The following is a 19,561-nucleotide window of genomic DNA, read 5'->3' as shown; positions in this document are numbered from 1 at the left end:
AAATTGAATCCATTGCAAGTCGTCCCGGTGACACCACCAAAGTACTATTCTATCTAGTATGTCGGACACTTTTCTCTGCACCTTGTTGAGATCACCATGATTCACAACTTTGAGGGCTTGCGTCTCCTTTACGGCATTAAATGGGCACGTATGCGGCTCAAGACCTCCTCATTCCTTTCTATGTGCACGCTATGATTGGCATTCTCGACCACAAAGAGGTGTGCATCTGGTATTTTAGATGCGATGAGCTCGGAGTTTCCTGCAGGTTCAATCAATAAAGGCCTTCCAGCATACATGGTCGAGGAGACTGCAATCGTAACTGCTCAAGACTTACCCAAGGGACAAATCCAATCTTTGTCGCCAACAATTACCAAAGTCTTTGCGGTGATGCGATGAAGGTCATTTCTATAGTCAAAATACTTTTCGCTCTCAGAATAGAGGTCATCTGCGTGATGTGATCAGTGTCGGGTTTCGGTCGCTCATCCGCGATTGGGCTTACTGTGCGCTTCCGAGTTGTAAGTGTTGTCTAGACAGCTCCGCAGTCCCGCATTGGCATCGAATTTCTCGCTGTAGAGAGGCAGCATGGCAAGATGAACCAGTCTGAACTCCAAATCGCTTTCAAAGACTCCGAACACCTTATCCCTTAGCATCTCAACCGAAAAGCTTGGCGCCCTGTTCAGCCTCTGCTTAAGGACTTCAATGGCAGCATCTTCATCTAAAGGACATTCAGTCGTAGCAGCTCAATAGTCGAGAAAGTGACATACGATGATGTGAAGCAGCAGTCCCTCGCAGTATCAGATGAGATACTTTGGAAGCGTACTTGATGGCATACTGCTGCGCGAGAAACCCACCGAAACTACCTCCACAAACGATAACTTGGTCTTTGTCTCCAGCAAAGTGTTGTCGAATGCCTTCAATGTCGTCTACTAGTTGATCGAAAGTGTAAGGCTTGGTTCGGGAACTCCGTCCATGTCCTCGGTAGTCGAATGAGAGCACTCGCCATTTGGCACACAAGGGGCTAAATGCTTTGAAGTCCGATCGGTGGTCACCTGCGGCCTTATTAATTATCAAGCAACCGGCCGAATTGTTCGAGAGCGTTTTCCTTACCCATTCCCCGGCCACCATGGAGTGTGATTATAAGTGGACCACCGTCGGGACCACATAGGCGATAGGCCAGGCTGGCACCGTTGATTTCTACAAAGTCATTCATGTTATGCTCGTCAGTGTCCTCTCCAATGTGAGAGAACCTATCGGCCCTGAGTAGTGGTAGCCGCTCTCAATAGCCATGTGAGTTATCGAACTGGAAAAGGTCAAAGGCTCGGGCCGGGATGGTCTGACTCGGGTGGCGTGGGCAACCCACTGGTGCCCGTCCGGCACCCGAGCATAATCGGAATCAACAGCGTGACAGGGTGCATGGCGTGCTCGCATGTCATGGCTTTTTATCCCGACTTCGGGATCTTGCCTGGCAAATTCAAGTCGACTGTCGATATCATTCCATGGAAAATCATTTTCATTGCCGGTTAAAATTCAAGCCTGCCTCCCACGCTGCTGGCCTGGGTTTTAGCCCGTTGGTTCACAGCAGCCAATATTTCTTTTAGGGATGTCTGCAAAGAAAGAAGTCACCACGGCCACGGCGGCAGTGGAGCCGACATCCGGCACCCGGGATTCTGACGGTGAATCCAAAGACGGCAATGCAACACCCACCCAGAAGGAGACACAGACTCGGCGTTGGTTTCACTGGCACGAGCCGGGGACATCAGCAGAGGAGAAGCGACTCATCTTCAAGCTTGATTGGTTTCTGTTGAGCTACTCGTGTCTATGCTTTTTCATCAAGTGGCTAGATGGGAATAATGTCACTAACGCCTACTCATCCGGAATGTCAGAGGAGCTGGGTTTTGGTCCTGGCAATGAACTCTCTTGGATGAACACCTACTTCACCATCGGCACCCTTATCGGCGCGTCCTTCGCCAATCTCATCATCACTGTTGTCCCACCGCGCATCTGGCTGCCGTCTTGCCTGATGACTTGGTCGCTGTTTGTTTTGTTCCTTTACAAGTGCAATACGGCCGCTCAGTTCTATGCCCTTCGCTTCTGTATCGGTCTTTTCGAATCCGCTGCTTGGCCCGGCATAACCTACACTCTCGGTTGTTGGTACCGCAAAAGTGAATTAGCTCGGCGTTCGGCCCTGTTCGTCATCTCAGGTGTCCTGGGTCAGATGTTTTCTGGGTACCTTCAGGCCGCGTTGTACACCGGAATGGAGGGTAGGGGTGGCCTTTCTGCATGGCGATGGCTATTTATCTTCGACTTCATCTTGGCAGTGCCTGTAGCTATTTACGGTGCTGTAAGTGCTGCCCTCATCCACTCACAGTCAACTTAGAATCGTAGCTGATGAATCCAGATCTGCTATCCGGATACTCCACACACCACCAAGGCCTGGTACCTCAATGACTGGGAAAAACAACGTGCCAGAGAACGCATCGAAGAGGAAGGCCGTACACCTGCTGGGAAACTCGACTGGACAGTTGTCCGGCGCATCTTCACGTCGTGGCAGGTCTACGCCTTTGTGATGGGATATTCTCTCTGGTCCTTGACGGTGGGAAACTACGTAATGCAGTATTTCACACTTTATCTCAAGAGCACAGGCATGTACACCATTCCACAGATCAACAACATCCCAACCGCCATTGGGGCTGTCAATTTCACCTTCATGCTCAGCTCGGGCTTTATCGCAGACAAAATTGGACGACGAGGGCCCGTGTGTCTTGCCGTTGGGACGTTGCTAGCAGTTTGCTATGTTATTCTCACTGTTTGGGATGTTCCCCACCGTCTGAAAATGGCAGCTTTTATCTTATGCGGTTGCTATGGATGCTACACGCCGTTACTCGCTGGCTGGACGAACGAGACTTGTGGAGGTGATCAGCAGAAAAGGGCATTTATCCTGGGTTTTATGACAGCCGTGGGTGGTGCAGTTGCAATTCCGTTCCAGCAGATCCAGTTTGCTAGCTCCCAGGCACCACATTTCAAAGAGACGCATGGCTGGGGTAGCGGGTTGGCCATGGTGATTGCCTTGACCTTGTGGACAGGGATTGCTATTCCAGCTTTACAAAAATGTGCAGAGAACAAGGTAAAGGTAGACGATGAGGAAGACTGAGAATCTCTATGTGTGTCCATTGCGGGCCTAGATTGGAAATACAAACTTTCTTTGACTCACACGTGAGAAGTGAAGACTTAGCCACTCCTAAGTTAACGAAGTTGGGAACTTTATATTTATGAAGAAAAAAAAAGAGAGAAAAGAACAAGGCGCGCCTGCGGAACGCGAGAAACAAAATTGTGTGCAAACTGATCTTCAAATCCATCTTCTCAGCCCGAAGCTCACCGTATCATTTTTGCGAGGATCAGCGGACGATCCGTCGAACCTGGGGCTCTCGCTGGTTAATTGATTGCATACTGCAGACAAACTACGCCCAGACAGGACACTCAAGCGTGGGTTTCGCCAATCTTCAAAAAAGTATAGCCCTTTAGCTCCCCTTCATGTCTGCAGTCTGCCCGATATTTGCTGGATTCAATCCTTCTACTGCCACATTATAACACAAGATTCACCAACATGTCATACTAGACAGGAACAAAGCCCAGATCGTCTATTAAGACCGAGTCCGCTCTTAGAGAAGACCAAAGTGAAATAAGAAGTCTCGTTGATAGGGAATTTTCGGGACCAGAGGAGGGCGTTATGGCGAGGCAGGTATGTTTGTTTGCTCACATTGCCTGTGGCCGCGCGCGCCTGAACTGCGGAATTATGTGGGCTATCGGCGCCACAACTAGAGCTTGAATTGGCCATGATGATCGTTATTGATTCTGCTCCATTCGCGTCTTGGTTAAACAATTCCAGCTTGCGCGAGCCGATTTAAATACACTTGAAGTATGGCTGACGACTAGAATCGGTCCCAACCGAAGGGAGCTTATCTTGGTGGGCCTCATGAACCTCAAAGTGCGGTATGACACGGAAGACACAGTCACTCAATTGAGCACATATGGCGCGGGGACGGAATGTTACGAAACCCAAACACTAACTGCCATTCTGGTGGTGATATTGAATAACTTACCAAGCGTGAAGCCTTGTCGAAAAAAAATAAGGCATCCCAATGCTGTGACCGGCCCAAGACTGAACTGCATAACCCTCCCATATTTGAGTGCACCCACTGGCCAAAGGTTCAAATGCGTGATCCCATTTGCATGCATCCACCGATACGCTCAAACGGCCAGTCCACCATGACTTTTTGTGCTGAAGAATCACAATCTAATGCTGATGTTCGCAGCATTAAACGGCATGATGGGGGGGGGGGGGTAAGGAAAGCTAATTGTGACAGTGCAAGATGCAATGAAAATTGCGTGAGCCATTATCCGGCCAGAGTCAGCTAACAGCCACAGGAGACCGTTCCCGGCAGTGCTTTTCGGTGGTTGACTGCTGTTAAAATAACGATCGTGAAAGGTCAAGACATGGTGGTCGGATCCTAGGGCTCGTGCGCCGCAATAATTGACTCGATTCCAGTAGTAGGCGGTCCCCGCTCAGATGTCCTCCTACATCTTTTCGTCGGTGATGCCCAGGTAGTGACCTGGTACAGAGGAGTGGTCATTGTTGCGGCCGTTAGCACCCCGTTCCTCTATGTCAAGGTCGGTGCCGATGTCGAGCTGGTGCCACTAAGTCAGCCATATGTGTCGGCTTCTTCTGCTTGATGCAGCGCTCCAAATTGTCGTAGCACGCCTGCTGGCTGGGCTTTAAGCGAGGGTTGCAGCTTCGAACCTTGTGTACGCATTCCGAAAAGTGTGGCTCGGGGATGGACGTTGGTACCTGTGCGACCGAGGCCGCCTTGTCGAAGCACACAATTGTCTCATGCCAGTTGTATCTGTCCGGGCCAGAGGCTTCCAAAAGGTCGATGGGAAACAAATGCGGGCCGTCAGGAAAATCTATGAGGCATTGCCACTGGTTGGTAGACGGCTCCTTGCGAAGCCGCATCTTCTCTGGGCCGAGCCAGTTTGTGTATGATTTCGCGTTGTATTTCTTGATCTGGTCGCCCACCAGGATGCTTGGGGGGTTGTCGGGGTCGACCGGGGGCTGTTACTGCCCGTCTGGGTCGGCTTCTGGCTGATTGGCCGGATCGTTGGGCTCGCTGGCGTCGTCAGCGGTCCAAACACTGACGTGCTGGCGGGTTGACATCCGCTGGCGGGTTTTGTCGCATATTTTTCGAGTTTTGTTGGCAATCTCGTCGTCTTGCCACTTGGTGGCCCTGCCCAAGTACTTGACAGGGACTTCGTTGATGTGCAGGCCTTGCTCTTGGATGGCCGCAAGGACAAACTTGCACATCTTCTGGCACTCTGCGTCGGCGACTTGTAGCCTGTATCTGGACTCTTTTACGGCGTCCCAGTGGACGCCAAAGCCTTGCCTTTCCATAGAGAGGCTCGACATGACGCGCCTGTTGGCGCGGCGGATTGCCTTTAGACGGCTTGCCCTTACTGGCGCAGGCATCTTCAAGGATTCGTACGAGGTTGTCGGGGTGAGTAGGGGTCGGTCGTGGTCGGTCGCGGTTGGGGTCGGTCTCGGACAGTCTATGATGTTGGTAGCGAAATGTCAGTTTGACAGTCTTTGCAGTCTGAAGGCTTTCTTGGTGAACGGGAAAGGGGGACAAGGATCATTTGGGTAGGTCGAGCTTTGGTTGGGTTGGCCCTTGACAGCGTTTGCCAGTGGTCTACCAGTCCGCTTGGACTTCAATGGTTTGGGGAAACTTGACGATACCTTCTGAGCTCTGATGTTGCTGTCGCTGGCAAGATTGGTCAAAAGGGTGGCACAAGGACAAGTGAAATCTGGAAGGAAACTTACGAGGGCGTCGTGGGTACGGTGATAGTAGCGAGGGAAAAGGAGGAAAGCAACCCAAGTTGACAGACACGAGTAAGGAAAAGGAAAGAAAGGGAAAGGAGTATGTGTGGGCTGCAAAAAGTCTGTTTTGAAAAAAAGGAAATGGTAGGGGGCGAGAGAGAGAGAGAGAGAGAGAGAGAAACACACACACACACAGAGAGAGAGAGAGAGGTAGGAAGCGAAAAGAAGAGACGAAGGCAACTTTGAATTGTAGCTTGAGGAAGTTGCTCAAAAGCGGAACGAGAAGCGCTGCACACGCGATTTACACGGCAGTAGTTTTTTAATCTGAGTTCATAGTAAACACACCTCTCAGCAGATGAACATGAGATGAGGTGCTTGGTCCCTCGGATACAAGTCCTGTACAAGGAACACGTATACTATTTGCATGGCCGCTGCTTTCTGTTGAGTTTTGTGCAGAAATTTTCAACACAGATTTACAAAAGAAAGTCTACGACAGAGGCTTTTAAGGAGGCACAGAATGTCCAGGAAGAATCCATAGTCAAAAACAAGTCTCACACAAGATAATTACACAACAAGTTATCCCACAAGAAGGTTATCCCACAGGAAGATCCCAAAAGAAGACTATCCTACAAGAAGGTTACCCCACAAGAAAGCTCTCCCACAAAAAGATCCCACAAGAAATTTATCCCACAAAAAGGTTATCCCACAGGAAGGTTATCCCACAAGAAGATCCCCAAAGAAGACTATCCCATAAGAATATTATTCTACAGAAGATAATTCTATCCTTTAAGAGATTATCCTACAAGAAGTTATTCACGGGAGGTTAGTCTATAGAATGGTCTTTATCAGAATATTATCCCAGACAGGTTGTTCTGAAAAGAAGCAAGTCAAATACCGTTCAGGCTGCAGCCGAACATCTGTGTTGTCTGCCGGCTGCCGGGCTGCACCACACTACGGAGGAGACATTTGAGGCCTATTCAGTGGCATCTTGGAAGCGACTTCTCAATGCTGTTTGTATTGAGTGGCGGAAGTCTTTTTAGTGCAGCTCAAGAGGCGAAATGACTTTATTCATATGTCCGTTACCCTCGTAGACGCTCCATCTTGGGGTCAAACAACGGCTCAGGAGTAATGGTGGCCTTAACCCGCTGCCCAAAGTACTCAATCTCAACGGAATCACTCTCGCCAAGTGAACCTGGCAGCCATGCATAGGCTATGGGCTTTCCAATACTGTACCCATATGCAGCACTTGTCACATAGCCTACAGCATTGTTGCTGCTGCCATGAAACACAGGCTCCTTGCCTAAAACGACTGATTTTCCATCATCAACGGTCAAACACCTCAACCTTTTCTTGCTTGTCTCTGCAGACCTTCCTTGCAAGGCATCTGACCCAACGAATCCACCATCCTTGTCCAACTTCACAGCAAAGCCTACTCCCGCCTCAAAGGGGTCATGCTCGGTGGTCATATCTGTGCCCCATGCTCGGTATCCCTTCTCCAACCGTAGTGAGTTGAATGCCTGCCGACCTGCGGCAATGATACCAAACTGCTGGCCAGCCTTGAACAAAGCGTCCCAGAGCTTCAGACCATGCTCAGCAGAGGTGTAAAGCTCCCAGCCCAGCTCGCCGACATATGACAGCCTCATGGCCGTGACGGGGATGCCCGCAATGGAAACACGCTTACATCGAAAGTATCGCAGTGCCTTGGTGCTCCAGTTGTCGTTGCTCACTTGAGTCACCACATCACGCGCTAGAGGGCCCCACAGCCCGATGCAGCAGGTCCCGCCGGTGATGTCCTTAACATGAGCCCACTTGCTTGGGTCCTTTGCCGCCTGCTTGCGAGCCTCCTCCTTCATGTACACAGTGTCGACTGGCGTGTTGCAGCCCACCTGGAAAAGCTCGTCCTCGATACGCGCCACGGTAACGTCTGACCGCACGCCGCCCTCTCCATCGAGCCAGAGCGTGTAAGTGACCGGCCCCGTCTTTGGGAGCGGTTTCTTGCTCACATCACCCGTGCTGACTCGTTGTAGAAGGTCTGCTGCGCCGGGGCCAGATATCTCGAGGCGTCTCAGAGGGGTCATGTCATACATGGCCACGGCCGTCCGCGTCTTCCATGCCTCCGCCGCCGCGACGGGCGACCAATAACGCCCAGACCAATTATCGCGCTCAGGGGCTTTCCACTCAGACGGAATCGTCTCTAGGAGCTTTGCATTGGCCTCGTACCAGTACGGCCGCTCCCAAGCACCGGCCTCTAGGAAGAAAGCACCCAAGTCCTTCTGGCGGGGAAAGAATGGGGAGGTCCGCAGACTGCGTGGAGACTCTTTTGGCTGGAGCGGATGCAAGATGTCATATATCTCAACGAAGTTCTGCTGCGATGTCTCAGAGATGTACGCATCGGTCAACTGCACCTCTTCGAAGCGGTTGAGGTCCGCAGAGGCCAGGTCGAACGAGGACTTGCCGGTTGTGAGCACTTCGGCAACAGCCCGAGCCACACCAGCAGAGTGCGTCACCCACACAGCCTCTGCGACGAAGAAACCTTCCAAGGTGGGATGCGGCCCTACTAGGGATCCACCATCTGGCGTGAAAGAGAACAAGCCGTTGAAGCCGTCCTGTATCTCGACATCTTTAGTGGATGGGAGAAGCTCCTGCGTGAGCTTCCATGCTGGCTCAAAGTCCTGTGGGGTGAAGTCAAGACGGGAAGGCATATTCTTGTCGTTGATTTCTTTAGCTGTGACACCCAGATCTGCTGCCACAAAGGGCATTGGCTTATGGCCGTAGTAACCGATTCCGTACTTGTCCCCGTGTTCACGATAGTACAGATCTTGGTCTTGGTACCTCAGAATGGGCAGCGATGCTCCATTTTCCGGGTTATTGCGCTCTTTCAAGGCTGGCACAGATGCTGTTTTGACGTATTGGTGGGCCAGGGGGACAAGAGGGACTTTGAGGCCGACCATGGCGCCCAGCTCAACGCCCCAAAAGCCGCCGCAGGAGATGACAATGTCGGCTGGGACTATTCCATTGGATGTGGTCACACCGGTGACGCGGCCCTGAGCCCTCTCGATGCCGGTCACAGGGGTCAAGTCAAGGTACCGAACGCCAGCCGCCTTTGTGCGCTCAACCAGAAGCTGGACGGCGCGAGCGGCCAGCGCCAAGCCGTCACTGGGAATGTGCAAGCCACCGAGTACCTTTTCCCTGTCGAGAAGCGGGTAAAGGTCTAGACACTCTTCTCTTGAAATCACACGGGCCTCGACGCCATACGACTGGGCTAGTCCGTGTTTCCTCTTTAGCTCTTCAAGCCTCTCTGGTGTTGTTGCGATCTCCAGGCCGCCGACCTGGTTGAAGCAGCTCTGGCCATCTTTTTGAAGCGACAGCAGCTTCTCGACTGTATACTTGGCAAAGTTCGTCATGGTTTTGTCAGGGTTCGTCTGAAAAACAAGTCCGGGAGCATGCGATGTTGACCCTCCGGGCATGCTCAGAGGGCCCTGCTCGACTACTGTGATGTCGGTCCATCCTCGCTCGACAAGCTCGTCGGCGACATTAACACCGACGATGCCTGCTCCGATGATGACGACACGCTTGGCTTCAGGGTAGACCACGGAGCCCATGTTGGCTGATTTAGGGCAAGAGAAGGGATGGATGAGAAATAAATGTGGCAAGGGTGAGAGAGACAAATTCCAGAAGTGAGGGAAACGGAGGGAGAGGAAGTGTAGCACAGCAAGAAGAAGGGGATGTTTTTATTTTCGAGCAAAATGCTAAAGAAGACGCGGTCGTCATCAGCTCAACATACACTTTTGTTCAGAGATCACGTCCATGGTGATATTGCCCTGATTTGACCACATGATATATCTCGGTAGTACGCTGTCATCAGCCAATGCCTGGGGAAAGCAGACGTTTCAGGGAGACCAGCACTAGCAGCAATCTTCGTTGCCATCGAGATGCCTGTTGCAATTGTATACAGTCTATAAACATACAATGCACCACAGATATTGAGGCTCAGCTGACTGGTTCAAGCACTATGCTCCATACTGTGCAGCGTATTTGCCATCACGGCTGATCCAAGCCCGCTCGGACATTGTTCGGGACATGGTCCTACCATGTGTTTCTATGTGGGCTGCGAGATAAGGGACTGCCTCTGGCCAGTCGCGGCCATTGCGTCCATCCCCGCGTCTTGGCGGGTGAAGTTGCTCGGGCCAGCCCGACTAACCTTATCTGCCTTGACTGTCCCAACGTCCGTTGTCGGTTCCTGATCTGCGCAGCACGCCCAGCCTTATCTGCAAGCTGGGTGTTGGTTCTCTAGTTCTCTGGGACTCTGGTTTTCCGGCCGCCCCATGTTCCGTTGTCGTGTCACCTCCCTGATATAGACACCCCCCCTCCCCCACCCCTCCCCGATGCTTATCTGCAGGGAATGTGGGTGGTCGGCGTCGTTGTCAGACGTCGTGGCTTTCGGTGGGCCAAGTCTGGCTTCCAACGTCGATGTCATGTCAAGTTGGTGGAGCTGGCAAGCGCAGACTGCGGTGTGATATCATCAAAACCTGTCCAATAGCTAGGCACTTATACGGCATATGTACCCTTGCGGTACTCGCAGACGCAGCCGATCAATTAGGTGTGCTGAAAAGTACGCCCAAGCTGCCATCAATCGGTCCTCCCGGGACGCTGTCTGTCATCCATCCAGACCTTCCTGCCACATCACGCTAAATTAGTTCCATCCGTTGTCGGTATCCAGCCGAGGCGAAGCTGCAGGACATCCCTGATCTGGTTCTATCTTTACCCAGTCACGCGTCTGCTGACTGGCCCGTCAGTGCCTTGACTCGCGCCCTGTGACCAGACCTGTAGACTTCACGATAACTTCATTTTGCTGACCTGAGGCAAGTCTGCGACTTGATGGCCAAAATCAGCAACACCGCCATACCGAGTCGCCATGTCAGAGGTACTTCCAGCACATACCAAGTCCCCGTGATCGTCAGTGCCGCCTCCGTTGTAGGAGGTGACCATGGCCGAGCGTATCCCGGACCCGGTACTACCAGCCACCAAACTGGCGCATAATGGGGGGAAGCTCCTCCCACCATGTGTACAAACGATATTGGGAACTTTGATACTGCTGCCACCAGCGAGTGAGGCGAACTGCATCCATCCCTCCATCCATCTCCCCTTCCACCCTCCCCGTTCTCCCCTCCATCCTATTCTTTCATTCACATCCTGCACACCACTTTCGATCATCTAATTCATGGAATATCAAACCTCGAACTACATGATTCAAGCGGTGGCTGAGGCATACACATTCTTCTCGAATCTACTCAATGCGTATATAGTGACAGAGCTCAACATATCGTGTCTAACTTGCAAGACGTGTAGTAACCTAATTGTTTGTTGTGTAGGATTGATATAGGAGACAGCATTATAGTCCACTGCACCCGACTTTGATTACCGATTCAGGCAAATCTCACTTCGCCTATAATGTCCCATACTTGGTTAGATAGATAAGCACGCCTTACCCTATCAGCTTGTTTATGGGTGTGCGGTGAGTATTTCCCACACTGTACACGCACTATTGCGAGACCATCAAAGTCTGGGGCTCGTATCGCGTATCGTTTGCGGCGCGTCAGCCAACTGGGCACGGGGCTTGATTCAATACCGACAACGGTGAGCTTGGGCACGGCCATGGTTTCAGGCACGAGCGCTAAAAGTGATTTCCGGGGCAGGTACCTACCCAGTACCTATACACAAGGTTATCTGAGACTTGCTTTGTTCCGTTGTCGTATCTATCCAGATTCAGTTCTTTCACGCCAGGGCGTTGGCGAGGCAGCGCAATTTCCGCTTCCTCATTCCTGGGGGCCTGGTCTCCATCCAGTCACGGCTTCACGATGTGCTCACTGCTCGAGAGGGTCGGCGCGGAGCTGCTCATCCTGGCTTGTCGCCACCCTTCCGCCGTCCCTTTGATATCGGGAGCTTGATGCCACTCGCCTGGGTCCTGATGAAGATAATGAGTATATGAGGGCATTGGCCTCGACGGCACCCATCCGCTCCTGATCATCAGACAGCACTTCCATCAAATATCATAGATCTCAGCTGAATCGCAATCTTTCAAGGGCTTGTCCTTGCTCTGTGCTTGAATCATTTTCGCGTCCATCATACACATATACTGCTAGTTGCAATGTCAGCGACAGTACTCAGCTATCTCGGCGGCCTAGCAGGGTATCGCTCCAGGCCCGTCGAAGACAAGGCGCCCATTCGGGCTCTGCCCGCTGGCTGGTACACCTCTCATGAGATGTACGAGCTGGAGAAGCGCGCCATCTTCTCTCGGAGGTGGCAACTCATCACCCACAAGATCAGAATCCCCAACTCAGGGGACTGGCTCAATTTTGAAGTCGCTGGCTTCAACTTTATCATCGCCCGTGACCGCAAGGGCGCAATCAACGCCTTCCACAATATCTGCAGGCACCGCGCCTATCCCATCGTTCATGAGGAGAAGGGAACGTCAATGATATTCTCTTGCAGGTCAGTAAAGTCATAATCGCCATCAATATGGCCAAGTTTCCCAATTTTATACTCCAAATGTACTGACAGAACACAAATGCAGATATCATGGCTGGTCGTACGGTCTCAGCGGCAACTTGGCAAAAGCTCCCGGCTACCAGGAGCTCGAGGGCTTCGACAAATCCAAGAATGGGCTTTTCCACATCCACACCCACATTGACAACAATGGCTTCATCTGGGTCAACTTTGACGCCAAAGAAACGCCTGAGGTGGCGTGGGAGGACGACTTCGCCGGCGCCGACACCCAGGAGAAGTACAAGGACTTCAACTTCGATGAATATGTCTTCGACCACGCCTGGCAGATGGACGGCGACTATAACTGGAAGATCCTGGCTGACAACTATAACGAGTGCTATCACTGCAAGACAACACACCCCGATATCCCTGCGGTGGCTGACCTGGAGGCTTACAACGTTGAGACGAAGCGTGGATACATCATTCACAATGTTGCCACAAAACCTGAGCAGAGGGACCAGGGACTGGTCGTTGCACCGACCTATCACTTTCCCAACGTCTCGAGCAATGTCACGTGAGTAGCCTCGAAATCCTAATCACAAATGACAACTTTATCAGTTCACGTGCTGACGACTTCGCACAGTCCCAACTTCTTCTTCATTCAGCGCTTCATCCCGCACTCGGCCAGCAGGTCCACCATGTCTTACCAAGTCTTTCGCAACAAGAACGCAACGGAAGAGAACTTCCAACTAGTCAATCAGATGTACAAGCGCATCATGTCCGAGGATAAGGTCCTCTGCGACGCGGCACAACGCAATGTGAACGCTGGAGTCTTTGTGAACGGCGAGATGCACCCACGTATGGAGAAAGGCCCTCTCTTCTTCCAGAATCTGTGCCGCGAGGCGGTCACTGAGCATTGGAACAAGGAGAAGGCTACGAAGAAGGAAATTTGGCCGGCAAGGCAAACCTTTGGAGATTACAATGCAGATGCTGCTGAGAGAGACATCACATTCTGCTCAGGGCTGAGTTGCTCAACTCTTGACGAGAAGGGCCCGTTGGCTTGGTAGGCTGCGGTTGGAGGATGGTGAAATTGTTGCCACTTTTGATGGTTGCCTTTGGCGCAGAGGAGTCATGTGTGTCTTGATGTCTCTGGGAGACTTTCTCTTGGACCAGTATGATCGATGTCAGCACAGTTGGGGTGAAAGATGCATTGTGGTCTTTGCAACAGTCGATCGTTATAGTTTCGGGATCATTCTCAAGATTGCCAGTATCAGCGTTGTTTCTCATTGAAGTCGTTCTGATGGATTCATTGGAGCTTGCTTGTCACGATTTCTGAAGAAATTATATTCTCGCTTGCCGAAGTTGCAAGAATCACAAACATGATCACGTCCCTGCTAGGGATCTCATATTTCATTGCTTGCTCGGTGATCGAATGTCGGAGTATTCGTAGAATTGTGCAGCATCTCACCCCATGGTAGAATGCAGCAATTCTAGGGCGATTGACTGTGAATTTGGAATGCCGACAGCTAATGCAAATCTCGATTCAGAAGCTTTCAACACATCACCAACTCTATATGATAAGGCAGGGTTAGTAATAAACAACACTTGATGCGTCCGTTGGTCGGAGAGGCGCGTGGTAATGAGGTACGCTAGCCCTAAAGCAACCGCCGTGGTCTAGACCATGCCTGGGGCGTGCACAATCGTTCGGGCTGGGGAACGAAGTAGATTTCCGGGGTCTCTGCATCGGCTCGTCACGAGCTACCAATTCCTCCACACCTGGTGCGTTGGGGCATGCATATGGCGGTAATTTTTATGTAATATGAACTCCCCCAGGCCGTGCTTGCGGTTAGACTACGTGTCAGTGAGTAATGGGTATCGTCATGTGGCTATCTTGGCCTCATCTGGGCCAACACGAACCAAACCGTCATCTTCACGCCCAGCGATTCTAGCGGCTGGCAAATTCTGGACAGGAAAGTGCCGTGGTGCCGTGGTGCCGTACCCGTCACATACCGCCAGATCCGATGTACTATCTCTTGGGGCATCTGTGGATCTGCACCACAAAAAGAGACGTGGATGATCTTGGTATCTGTCAAAGAGATCAATGATCACTCACTCGAATGAGTCGTTTAGCGCCACTCTTGCATATGCTTTCTTCGGTCCGCGCTGTTGATGTTTACAAAGTCTACACCTCTCCATGTCCAGTGCTTGCGGTGAGCCGCAAGACTTGGCCCCATATTTCTGACAAGCGTGCAAGGCAATGGCAATGATAGACGAGTTCCAAAGAAGACAGCCTCCAGGATGGATGCGAGATCCAATTCCGCACTATCCTGTTCCACAATGTCGGATACTTGTTTCGTAATGTGCTTTATTCTTGCGTTTATAAGTCAAATTCAGCAACCGTGTTACTCAATCACGCCATTGAATCAAAGAAGTCGACGGCATTTCGTATCTCGATCTCTTCGCAACACCCAATGGATATTGAGAAGTGTCCTACAACGTGGTCGTGCGATAGCACGGTATAAGGCAGATCACAATCTTGCCACGACCAGATCCTTTGTGGTAGTGTCCCTCCACCCCAAAAAAGATACCTGTAAATCAGGTACAGTAACCGGTTGTCCCAGGCCGTTAGACGGAGATACTGCCTCGGTACTTTATGCGGGGCTGATAATGCCACACCGAGAACGGACTTGGCGGGTCATGCGGCTCACGAAGCGTCAGATACGTTATCGGACGTGACACTCCGTAGCTTGAATCCTGCCCAGGTGGTGTCGCAGACATGTTGGCAAGAACCCCTTGTCTAGTTCATTCCGGCGATCGTTCGGTGATAGACGTGTCTAGGTGGAGAGTAGTTTCTACTTTCTATCCCGGTAATCTGAATCCAGGTATACAGTGCGGCAGGCTACCTATGAGATGCATCATGGAAATAGCATCACAGCCTACTTTACCAATTTTCGTACTTTTTTTTTTCGGTCAATATTTGATGACCCGCACGAAAGCTTGAAATTCATTATTTGCAATTGTCAACTTCTCACCATCGCCCAACTTCGATCGTCGGCTGAAACTTAACCCCAGTTCTGTCTTTGTGCGACTATCCATCCCTTTTGTTCTTCGCGACATGGCCTCCAGCAACCCATCATATCTCATTGTTGGAGCTGGGGTCTTTGGTGTCTCTACAGCGTACCATCTCATCAAGAAATACCCAAGCGCATCCGTGACAATCGTGGATCGCGATGCTTACGACGCAGAGAGTCGCGTAGCAGCGTCGTGGGATTGGAACAAAGTTGTGCGCGCTGATTACGATGACATTGACTATTGTGCACTGGCACTGGAGGCGCAGGATGCATTTAAGACTGATCCGCTATGGAAGCCTTACTTTGTCGAGACGGGTATCTACTGGATTTGCCGTACGGACTACGCCCAGGATGTGATCAACAACTACAAGAAGCTTGGCAGAAAGGCTGATCTGCAGGCTGTCCCGTGAGTTAGGTCTGACACTGGAAATTGAAGAATTTTCGTTGACTTCGAGCCATGCAGTGTGGAGAAAGCTAAGAAACTCTACGGAGGCCTGTTTGAAGACGCCGACTATGAGGGCGCCAAAGAGGTGCTGGTCAACAGGACCAGCGGTTTCGCTCACGCCGGTGATGCCCTGAGGGCCGTCACCAAAGAGGCAATTAGGCTGGGTGTCAAATACGTTGTAGGTGAGGTTGCTACAGTGACCCTCGACAACATGGGTGTTTGCACTGGTGTCAAGACCAAGTCCGGTCAGGTCCTCCAGGCCACGCACACCATTCTGTCGACGGGAGCATACACGGCCAAGCTGCTAGAGCATAGCGCACAGAGCAGTGGGAACAAGACCATCAGCGCAGGGGACCGCATCGTCGCTGGCGGTATCACCACCGGTATGGTCACACTCGACGACAAGTCGTACGAGAAGTTCAAGACCATGCCAGTTGGCGTGCAAGGATATCGCGTTGAGACAGGCCCTTTTATCGGGAGCCTGCCGCCGACAAAGGATCGGGAATTAAAATGGTGGGGACAGAAAATCTTCACGAATGTGCAAGAAGTCTTACCGGGTAAGAAGCTCTCTGCCCCACCGCCAGAGCCAGACTATGCGCAGTGGAAGGTTTCAAACCCCCTGAAAGAGGACATTGTGTATGCAAACAAGGTGTTCTACGGGAAGAAAGCGGCAGATTGGAAGCAAGAGAAGCACCGTATTTGCTGGTAAGTCCCATGAAACCCGTCCGCCAGTTATGTTGAAGATTAGCGCAATGACTAATCTTAAATGCAGGGACGCTTTTACGACCAGCTGCGACTTCATCATTTCGCCCCATTCGGGAGCTAAGGGACTCTATGTTGCCACCTGTGGTTCCTTCCACGGCTACAAATTCTTCCCTGTACTGGGCAAGTACATCGTGCAAATGATGGAGGGCGAGCTGGCGCCAAATCTGAAAGAGAAGTGGGCGTGGGACCGAGAGCGGCCGGACAGCGCCGGCTACGCGGATTATCCTAGGTTTGAGATGAAAGATCTCCTAGATTACAACGCCAGGCTATAAAAACAGACTCGATACTTTCTAGCGTATAGATGGTAACTAATGGTGTATCCAAGTGCTATGGGGCTTTCGCGGGCTCACATAGACTCGGTCACTGTGTGCTGCATATGTGGCTCTAGAGTAATTATTACCCGTTTCAGGATTTTGAGCGGCGGAAAGTCTACGCGTGCTACGTTAGGCGTTAAACACTGCGTGTCTGGACACCAATGTTAGTACACAAATTAAAAACTTCATGAGCGCTCTCGAGCCGGTGTCATCTTAATCTCTCATCGAGTCAAGGCAAAACCTTGTGCAAATTTCGCCTCAGAGTCTGAGGAGTAATGTGATCTTCTGATCATTCACTTTAAAAGCCAGCGGGCTTTGCATGTCGAGTAAGCGTTGGCAAGATATGCCGTTAGTGTATGTGGGTACGATATCTGAAAATCATCATGTTATACAAGACGCTCTATGCTCGCTGCAGCGAACCCTGCGCGATTGGTCTTCGTTGATCAGGATGTATCCGCTTCGTCTGAGTCACCGCCACGGGTCTCTCTAGTTGCTATTGTTTCTTCCAACTTGTCCCGTCTTAAGCCCCATCCACCACTCCATCCAATCCACCGTCTTTCACGTGGACCTCGTGCAAAGCAGACGAGAACCGCAAAGCCGAGGAAAGCAAGATTTGAAATCCCACTAGCCTTCCATCCCCCAATAGCATATAGGCGGTTTCCAACGGCCGTTCCAGTGAGCTGTCCTGTAAATGCAGCCAACATGTAACAAGTATTAACCCGGTTTCTCGCCTTGGGGTTGACTGCAGCATCTGGAGTCAGCTATTAAAGCACCAAACCAGAAGCTACTACGGATCTGGGGGAAACAATCAGGCCACCATGTGCCCATGGCCTGTCTCAGAATTTGCAGCCTGACAAGAGACTTTGACGCAAGTAATCAAACAGACTAGAGACGGTAGGCTTGTGTTCGTGAAAGGGTCAAAATTGTATCCGGAAGCTGCTTACTATCATTTATTGCTGTTCGATTTGCAATATTACAGGCCTGGTTGCCCAGATCAATAGCAATTGCTTCAATGATTGGGCCAGCGACAGTGAAAGTCCCAGTAAACGTTCCAATGGCGACACCAGTAAGCTCAATACCGATCCCGATGAGACAAGAGTATAGTGGTTGGATCTTATCGATGACGAGGCGACTATACACCGGACCCCAGAAGATTATGGCAATTCCGATGAGAGCAAACAGACCAATGACCAAAGAGCTGTAGTTGAAAGGCGGCGATGAGAGCAGAAATGACAGAGTGGTCCAGAAGGAGGTGAAGATGGAGCTCATGACAAAGCTGATGATGCAGACTTGAACCAGTAACGGCTCGGTGAAGAACATATACAGGATGCTCCACATCAACTCAAACCAGTTCAGACCACCCGGGTTCTTGGATGGATAGTCTGGCATGTAAAAAAAGAGGAGGATAAAGATGCACCACTGAGCACCAAAAGAGAACCAGTATACGTTGCGCCAATCGGTGAAGTTGGCGATGATTCCCGACAATAGGCGGGCAACCAATATGCCAAGAGACAGACCAGAGACAACAATTGATAGGCAGCTCGCCTTCCGGTCGGCGGGTGCTAGATCTCCAACCAGTGGCAACATCAGCTGCGGCGTGACGGTGGTGATACCGCAGATGAACGAGATGGCTGCAAACGATTCGAATCGTGGCGTGAGGCACAAGCCAAGCCACTGTGGGAAAGAATAGAATCAGTCTAGTCATCGAACTGCTGTTTATTGGGCAGGAAAAGGCTTACCATTATGGCTGTGAACATGACTAGAGCTAGGATGTATAGTCTCCTTTTGAATACATCTCCCAATGGACAGATAATTAAAAGTCCAGTAGCGTAGCCCGCTTTTTTGTTAGTCTTCGTGTATGGGTGCTGCACAAACGAGAAGCTTTTACTGGGGTCCAGTGCTGGGTTCCACGTGATGCGCAAGTATGTATAAACTTATGAAAATCGACTTACCCTGTTGAAGAGTCGCTATTGACGAAGCCTTCTCGAAACTGACATCGAATGTAACGGCAATCTTGTACAAGATCGGTTGTACATAGTACAAGTTCGCCACGGTGATCGTGCCGGCCTCATCATCTAAAGTTAACAGCTGATTCATGACGTGGCGCTTGGGTAGCGAGTTGAACCTTACCAGAGCGAACAGAAGGTTCAAGGACAAACTGAATTTAGGCGGTTCATTGGAATCATAACGGCAGTTCTTGGGTGTCCACGTCACGAGAAGCCCGAGGCGGTCGAGAGCAGTCGGATGCTGCTGGGATTGGCACGAATCACTGGGGTCGACGCTGGGCCCTGAAGCTTCTTTGGTGTCTCGATGTTGTTCCGAATCCTGAGCGGGCGCATCTTTAGGTTGTGCAATAGGGACGTTCGAGTTATTTGCTGGCGTTAAGCTTTTATTATTGATGCTGTCGCATCGCTCAGGCGATTCGTTGACCATCTCTGCTTCAATCTGAGGTCTCTCCAAGCCGACAGCGCGTCCGTTGGCCTAAAGCTGATCTTCCCTGTGATTTGCACACGAGACGCTGGTCGAAAGTGCATCTGATGGGCTTGAGATGATCTTTGCCAACTCCAAAGCCAAATGTGATTCTCCAGGGTTACTTGTGTCTTCCCAAAGT

At 51.1% G+C, this 19,561-nt stretch overlaps 8 protein-coding genes across 8 annotated transcripts; 3 read left to right on the top strand and 5 right to left on the bottom strand.

The window, feature by feature from the left end:
* Window positions 1-128: 128 nt before the first annotated feature.
* J7T55_011095 (uncharacterized protein) lies at window positions 129-1,210 on the bottom strand (the record flags this gene model as incomplete). The annotated part of the gene is made up of 5 exons (XM_053135213.1): window positions 129-259; window positions 335-445; window positions 500-715; window positions 765-926; window positions 1,108-1,210. The coding sequence occupies 5 exons, from the start codon at window positions 1,208-1,210 to the stop codon at window positions 129-131; spliced, it is 723 nt and encodes a 240-aa protein (XP_052987163.1).
* A 390-nt stretch (window positions 1,211-1,600) lies between these two features.
* Window positions 1,601-3,151, top strand: J7T55_011094 (uncharacterized protein; the record flags this gene model as incomplete). Its single annotated transcript, XM_053135212.1, has 2 exons — window positions 1,601-2,341; window positions 2,399-3,151. The coding sequence occupies 2 exons, from the start codon at window positions 1,601-1,603 to the stop codon at window positions 3,149-3,151; spliced, it is 1,494 nt and encodes a 497-aa protein (XP_052987162.1).
* Window positions 3,152-4,575: 1,424 nt separating this feature from the next.
* J7T55_011093 (uncharacterized protein) lies at window positions 4,576-5,521 on the bottom strand (the record flags this gene model as incomplete). The annotated part of the gene is made up of 3 exons (XM_053135211.1): window positions 4,576-4,686; window positions 4,799-5,110; window positions 5,195-5,521. The coding sequence occupies 3 exons, from the start codon at window positions 5,519-5,521 to the stop codon at window positions 4,576-4,578; spliced, it is 750 nt and encodes a 249-aa protein (XP_052987161.1).
* Window positions 5,522-6,948: 1,427 nt separating this feature from the next.
* On the bottom strand, window positions 6,949-9,471 carry J7T55_011092 (uncharacterized protein; the record flags this gene model as incomplete). The annotated part of the gene is made up of 1 exon (XM_053135210.1): window positions 6,949-9,471. One exon carries the CDS (start codon window positions 9,469-9,471, stop codon window positions 6,949-6,951), a length of 2,523 nt encoding a protein of 840 aa, XP_052987160.1.
* A 1,242-nt stretch (window positions 9,472-10,713) lies between these two features.
* Window positions 10,714-11,526, bottom strand: J7T55_011091 (uncharacterized protein; the record flags this gene model as incomplete). The annotated part of the gene is made up of 3 exons (XM_053135209.1): window positions 10,714-10,743; window positions 10,811-11,083; window positions 11,359-11,526. 3 exons carry the CDS (start codon window positions 11,524-11,526, stop codon window positions 10,714-10,716), a joined length of 471 nt encoding a protein of 156 aa, XP_052987159.1.
* A 491-nt stretch (window positions 11,527-12,017) lies between these two features.
* J7T55_011090 (naphthalenedioxygenase subunit alpha) lies at window positions 12,018-13,422 on the top strand (the record flags this gene model as incomplete). Its single annotated transcript, XM_053135208.1, has 3 exons — window positions 12,018-12,361; window positions 12,444-12,929; window positions 12,999-13,422. 3 exons carry the CDS (start codon window positions 12,018-12,020, stop codon window positions 13,420-13,422), a joined length of 1,254 nt encoding a protein of 417 aa, XP_052987158.1.
* A 2,048-nt stretch (window positions 13,423-15,470) lies between these two features.
* On the top strand, window positions 15,471-16,908 carry J7T55_011089 (uncharacterized protein; the record flags this gene model as incomplete). Its single annotated transcript, XM_053135207.1, has 3 exons — window positions 15,471-15,832; window positions 15,890-16,576; window positions 16,644-16,908. 3 exons carry the CDS (start codon window positions 15,471-15,473, stop codon window positions 16,906-16,908), a joined length of 1,314 nt encoding a protein of 437 aa, XP_052987157.1.
* Window positions 16,909-17,835: 927 nt separating this feature from the next.
* On the bottom strand, window positions 17,836-19,383 carry J7T55_011088 (uncharacterized protein; the record flags this gene model as incomplete). The annotated part of the gene is made up of 4 exons (XM_053135206.1): window positions 17,836-17,849; window positions 17,928-18,624; window positions 18,690-18,715; window positions 18,903-19,383. 4 exons carry the CDS (start codon window positions 19,381-19,383, stop codon window positions 17,836-17,838), a joined length of 1,218 nt encoding a protein of 405 aa, XP_052987156.1.
* Between the last annotated feature and the right edge of the window lie 178 nt (window positions 19,384-19,561).

Source organism: Diaporthe amygdali, assembly GCF_026229845.1.
Source record: "Diaporthe amygdali strain CAA958 chromosome Unknown NODE_52_length_282706_cov_64_790073, whole genome shotgun sequence".
Classification (NCBI taxonomy): Eukaryota; Fungi; Ascomycota; class Sordariomycetes; order Diaporthales; family Diaporthaceae; genus Diaporthe; species Diaporthe amygdali.
The sequence above is the reverse complement of the archived record's forward strand: the minus strand, read 5'-3'. Positions and strand labels throughout refer to the sequence as shown.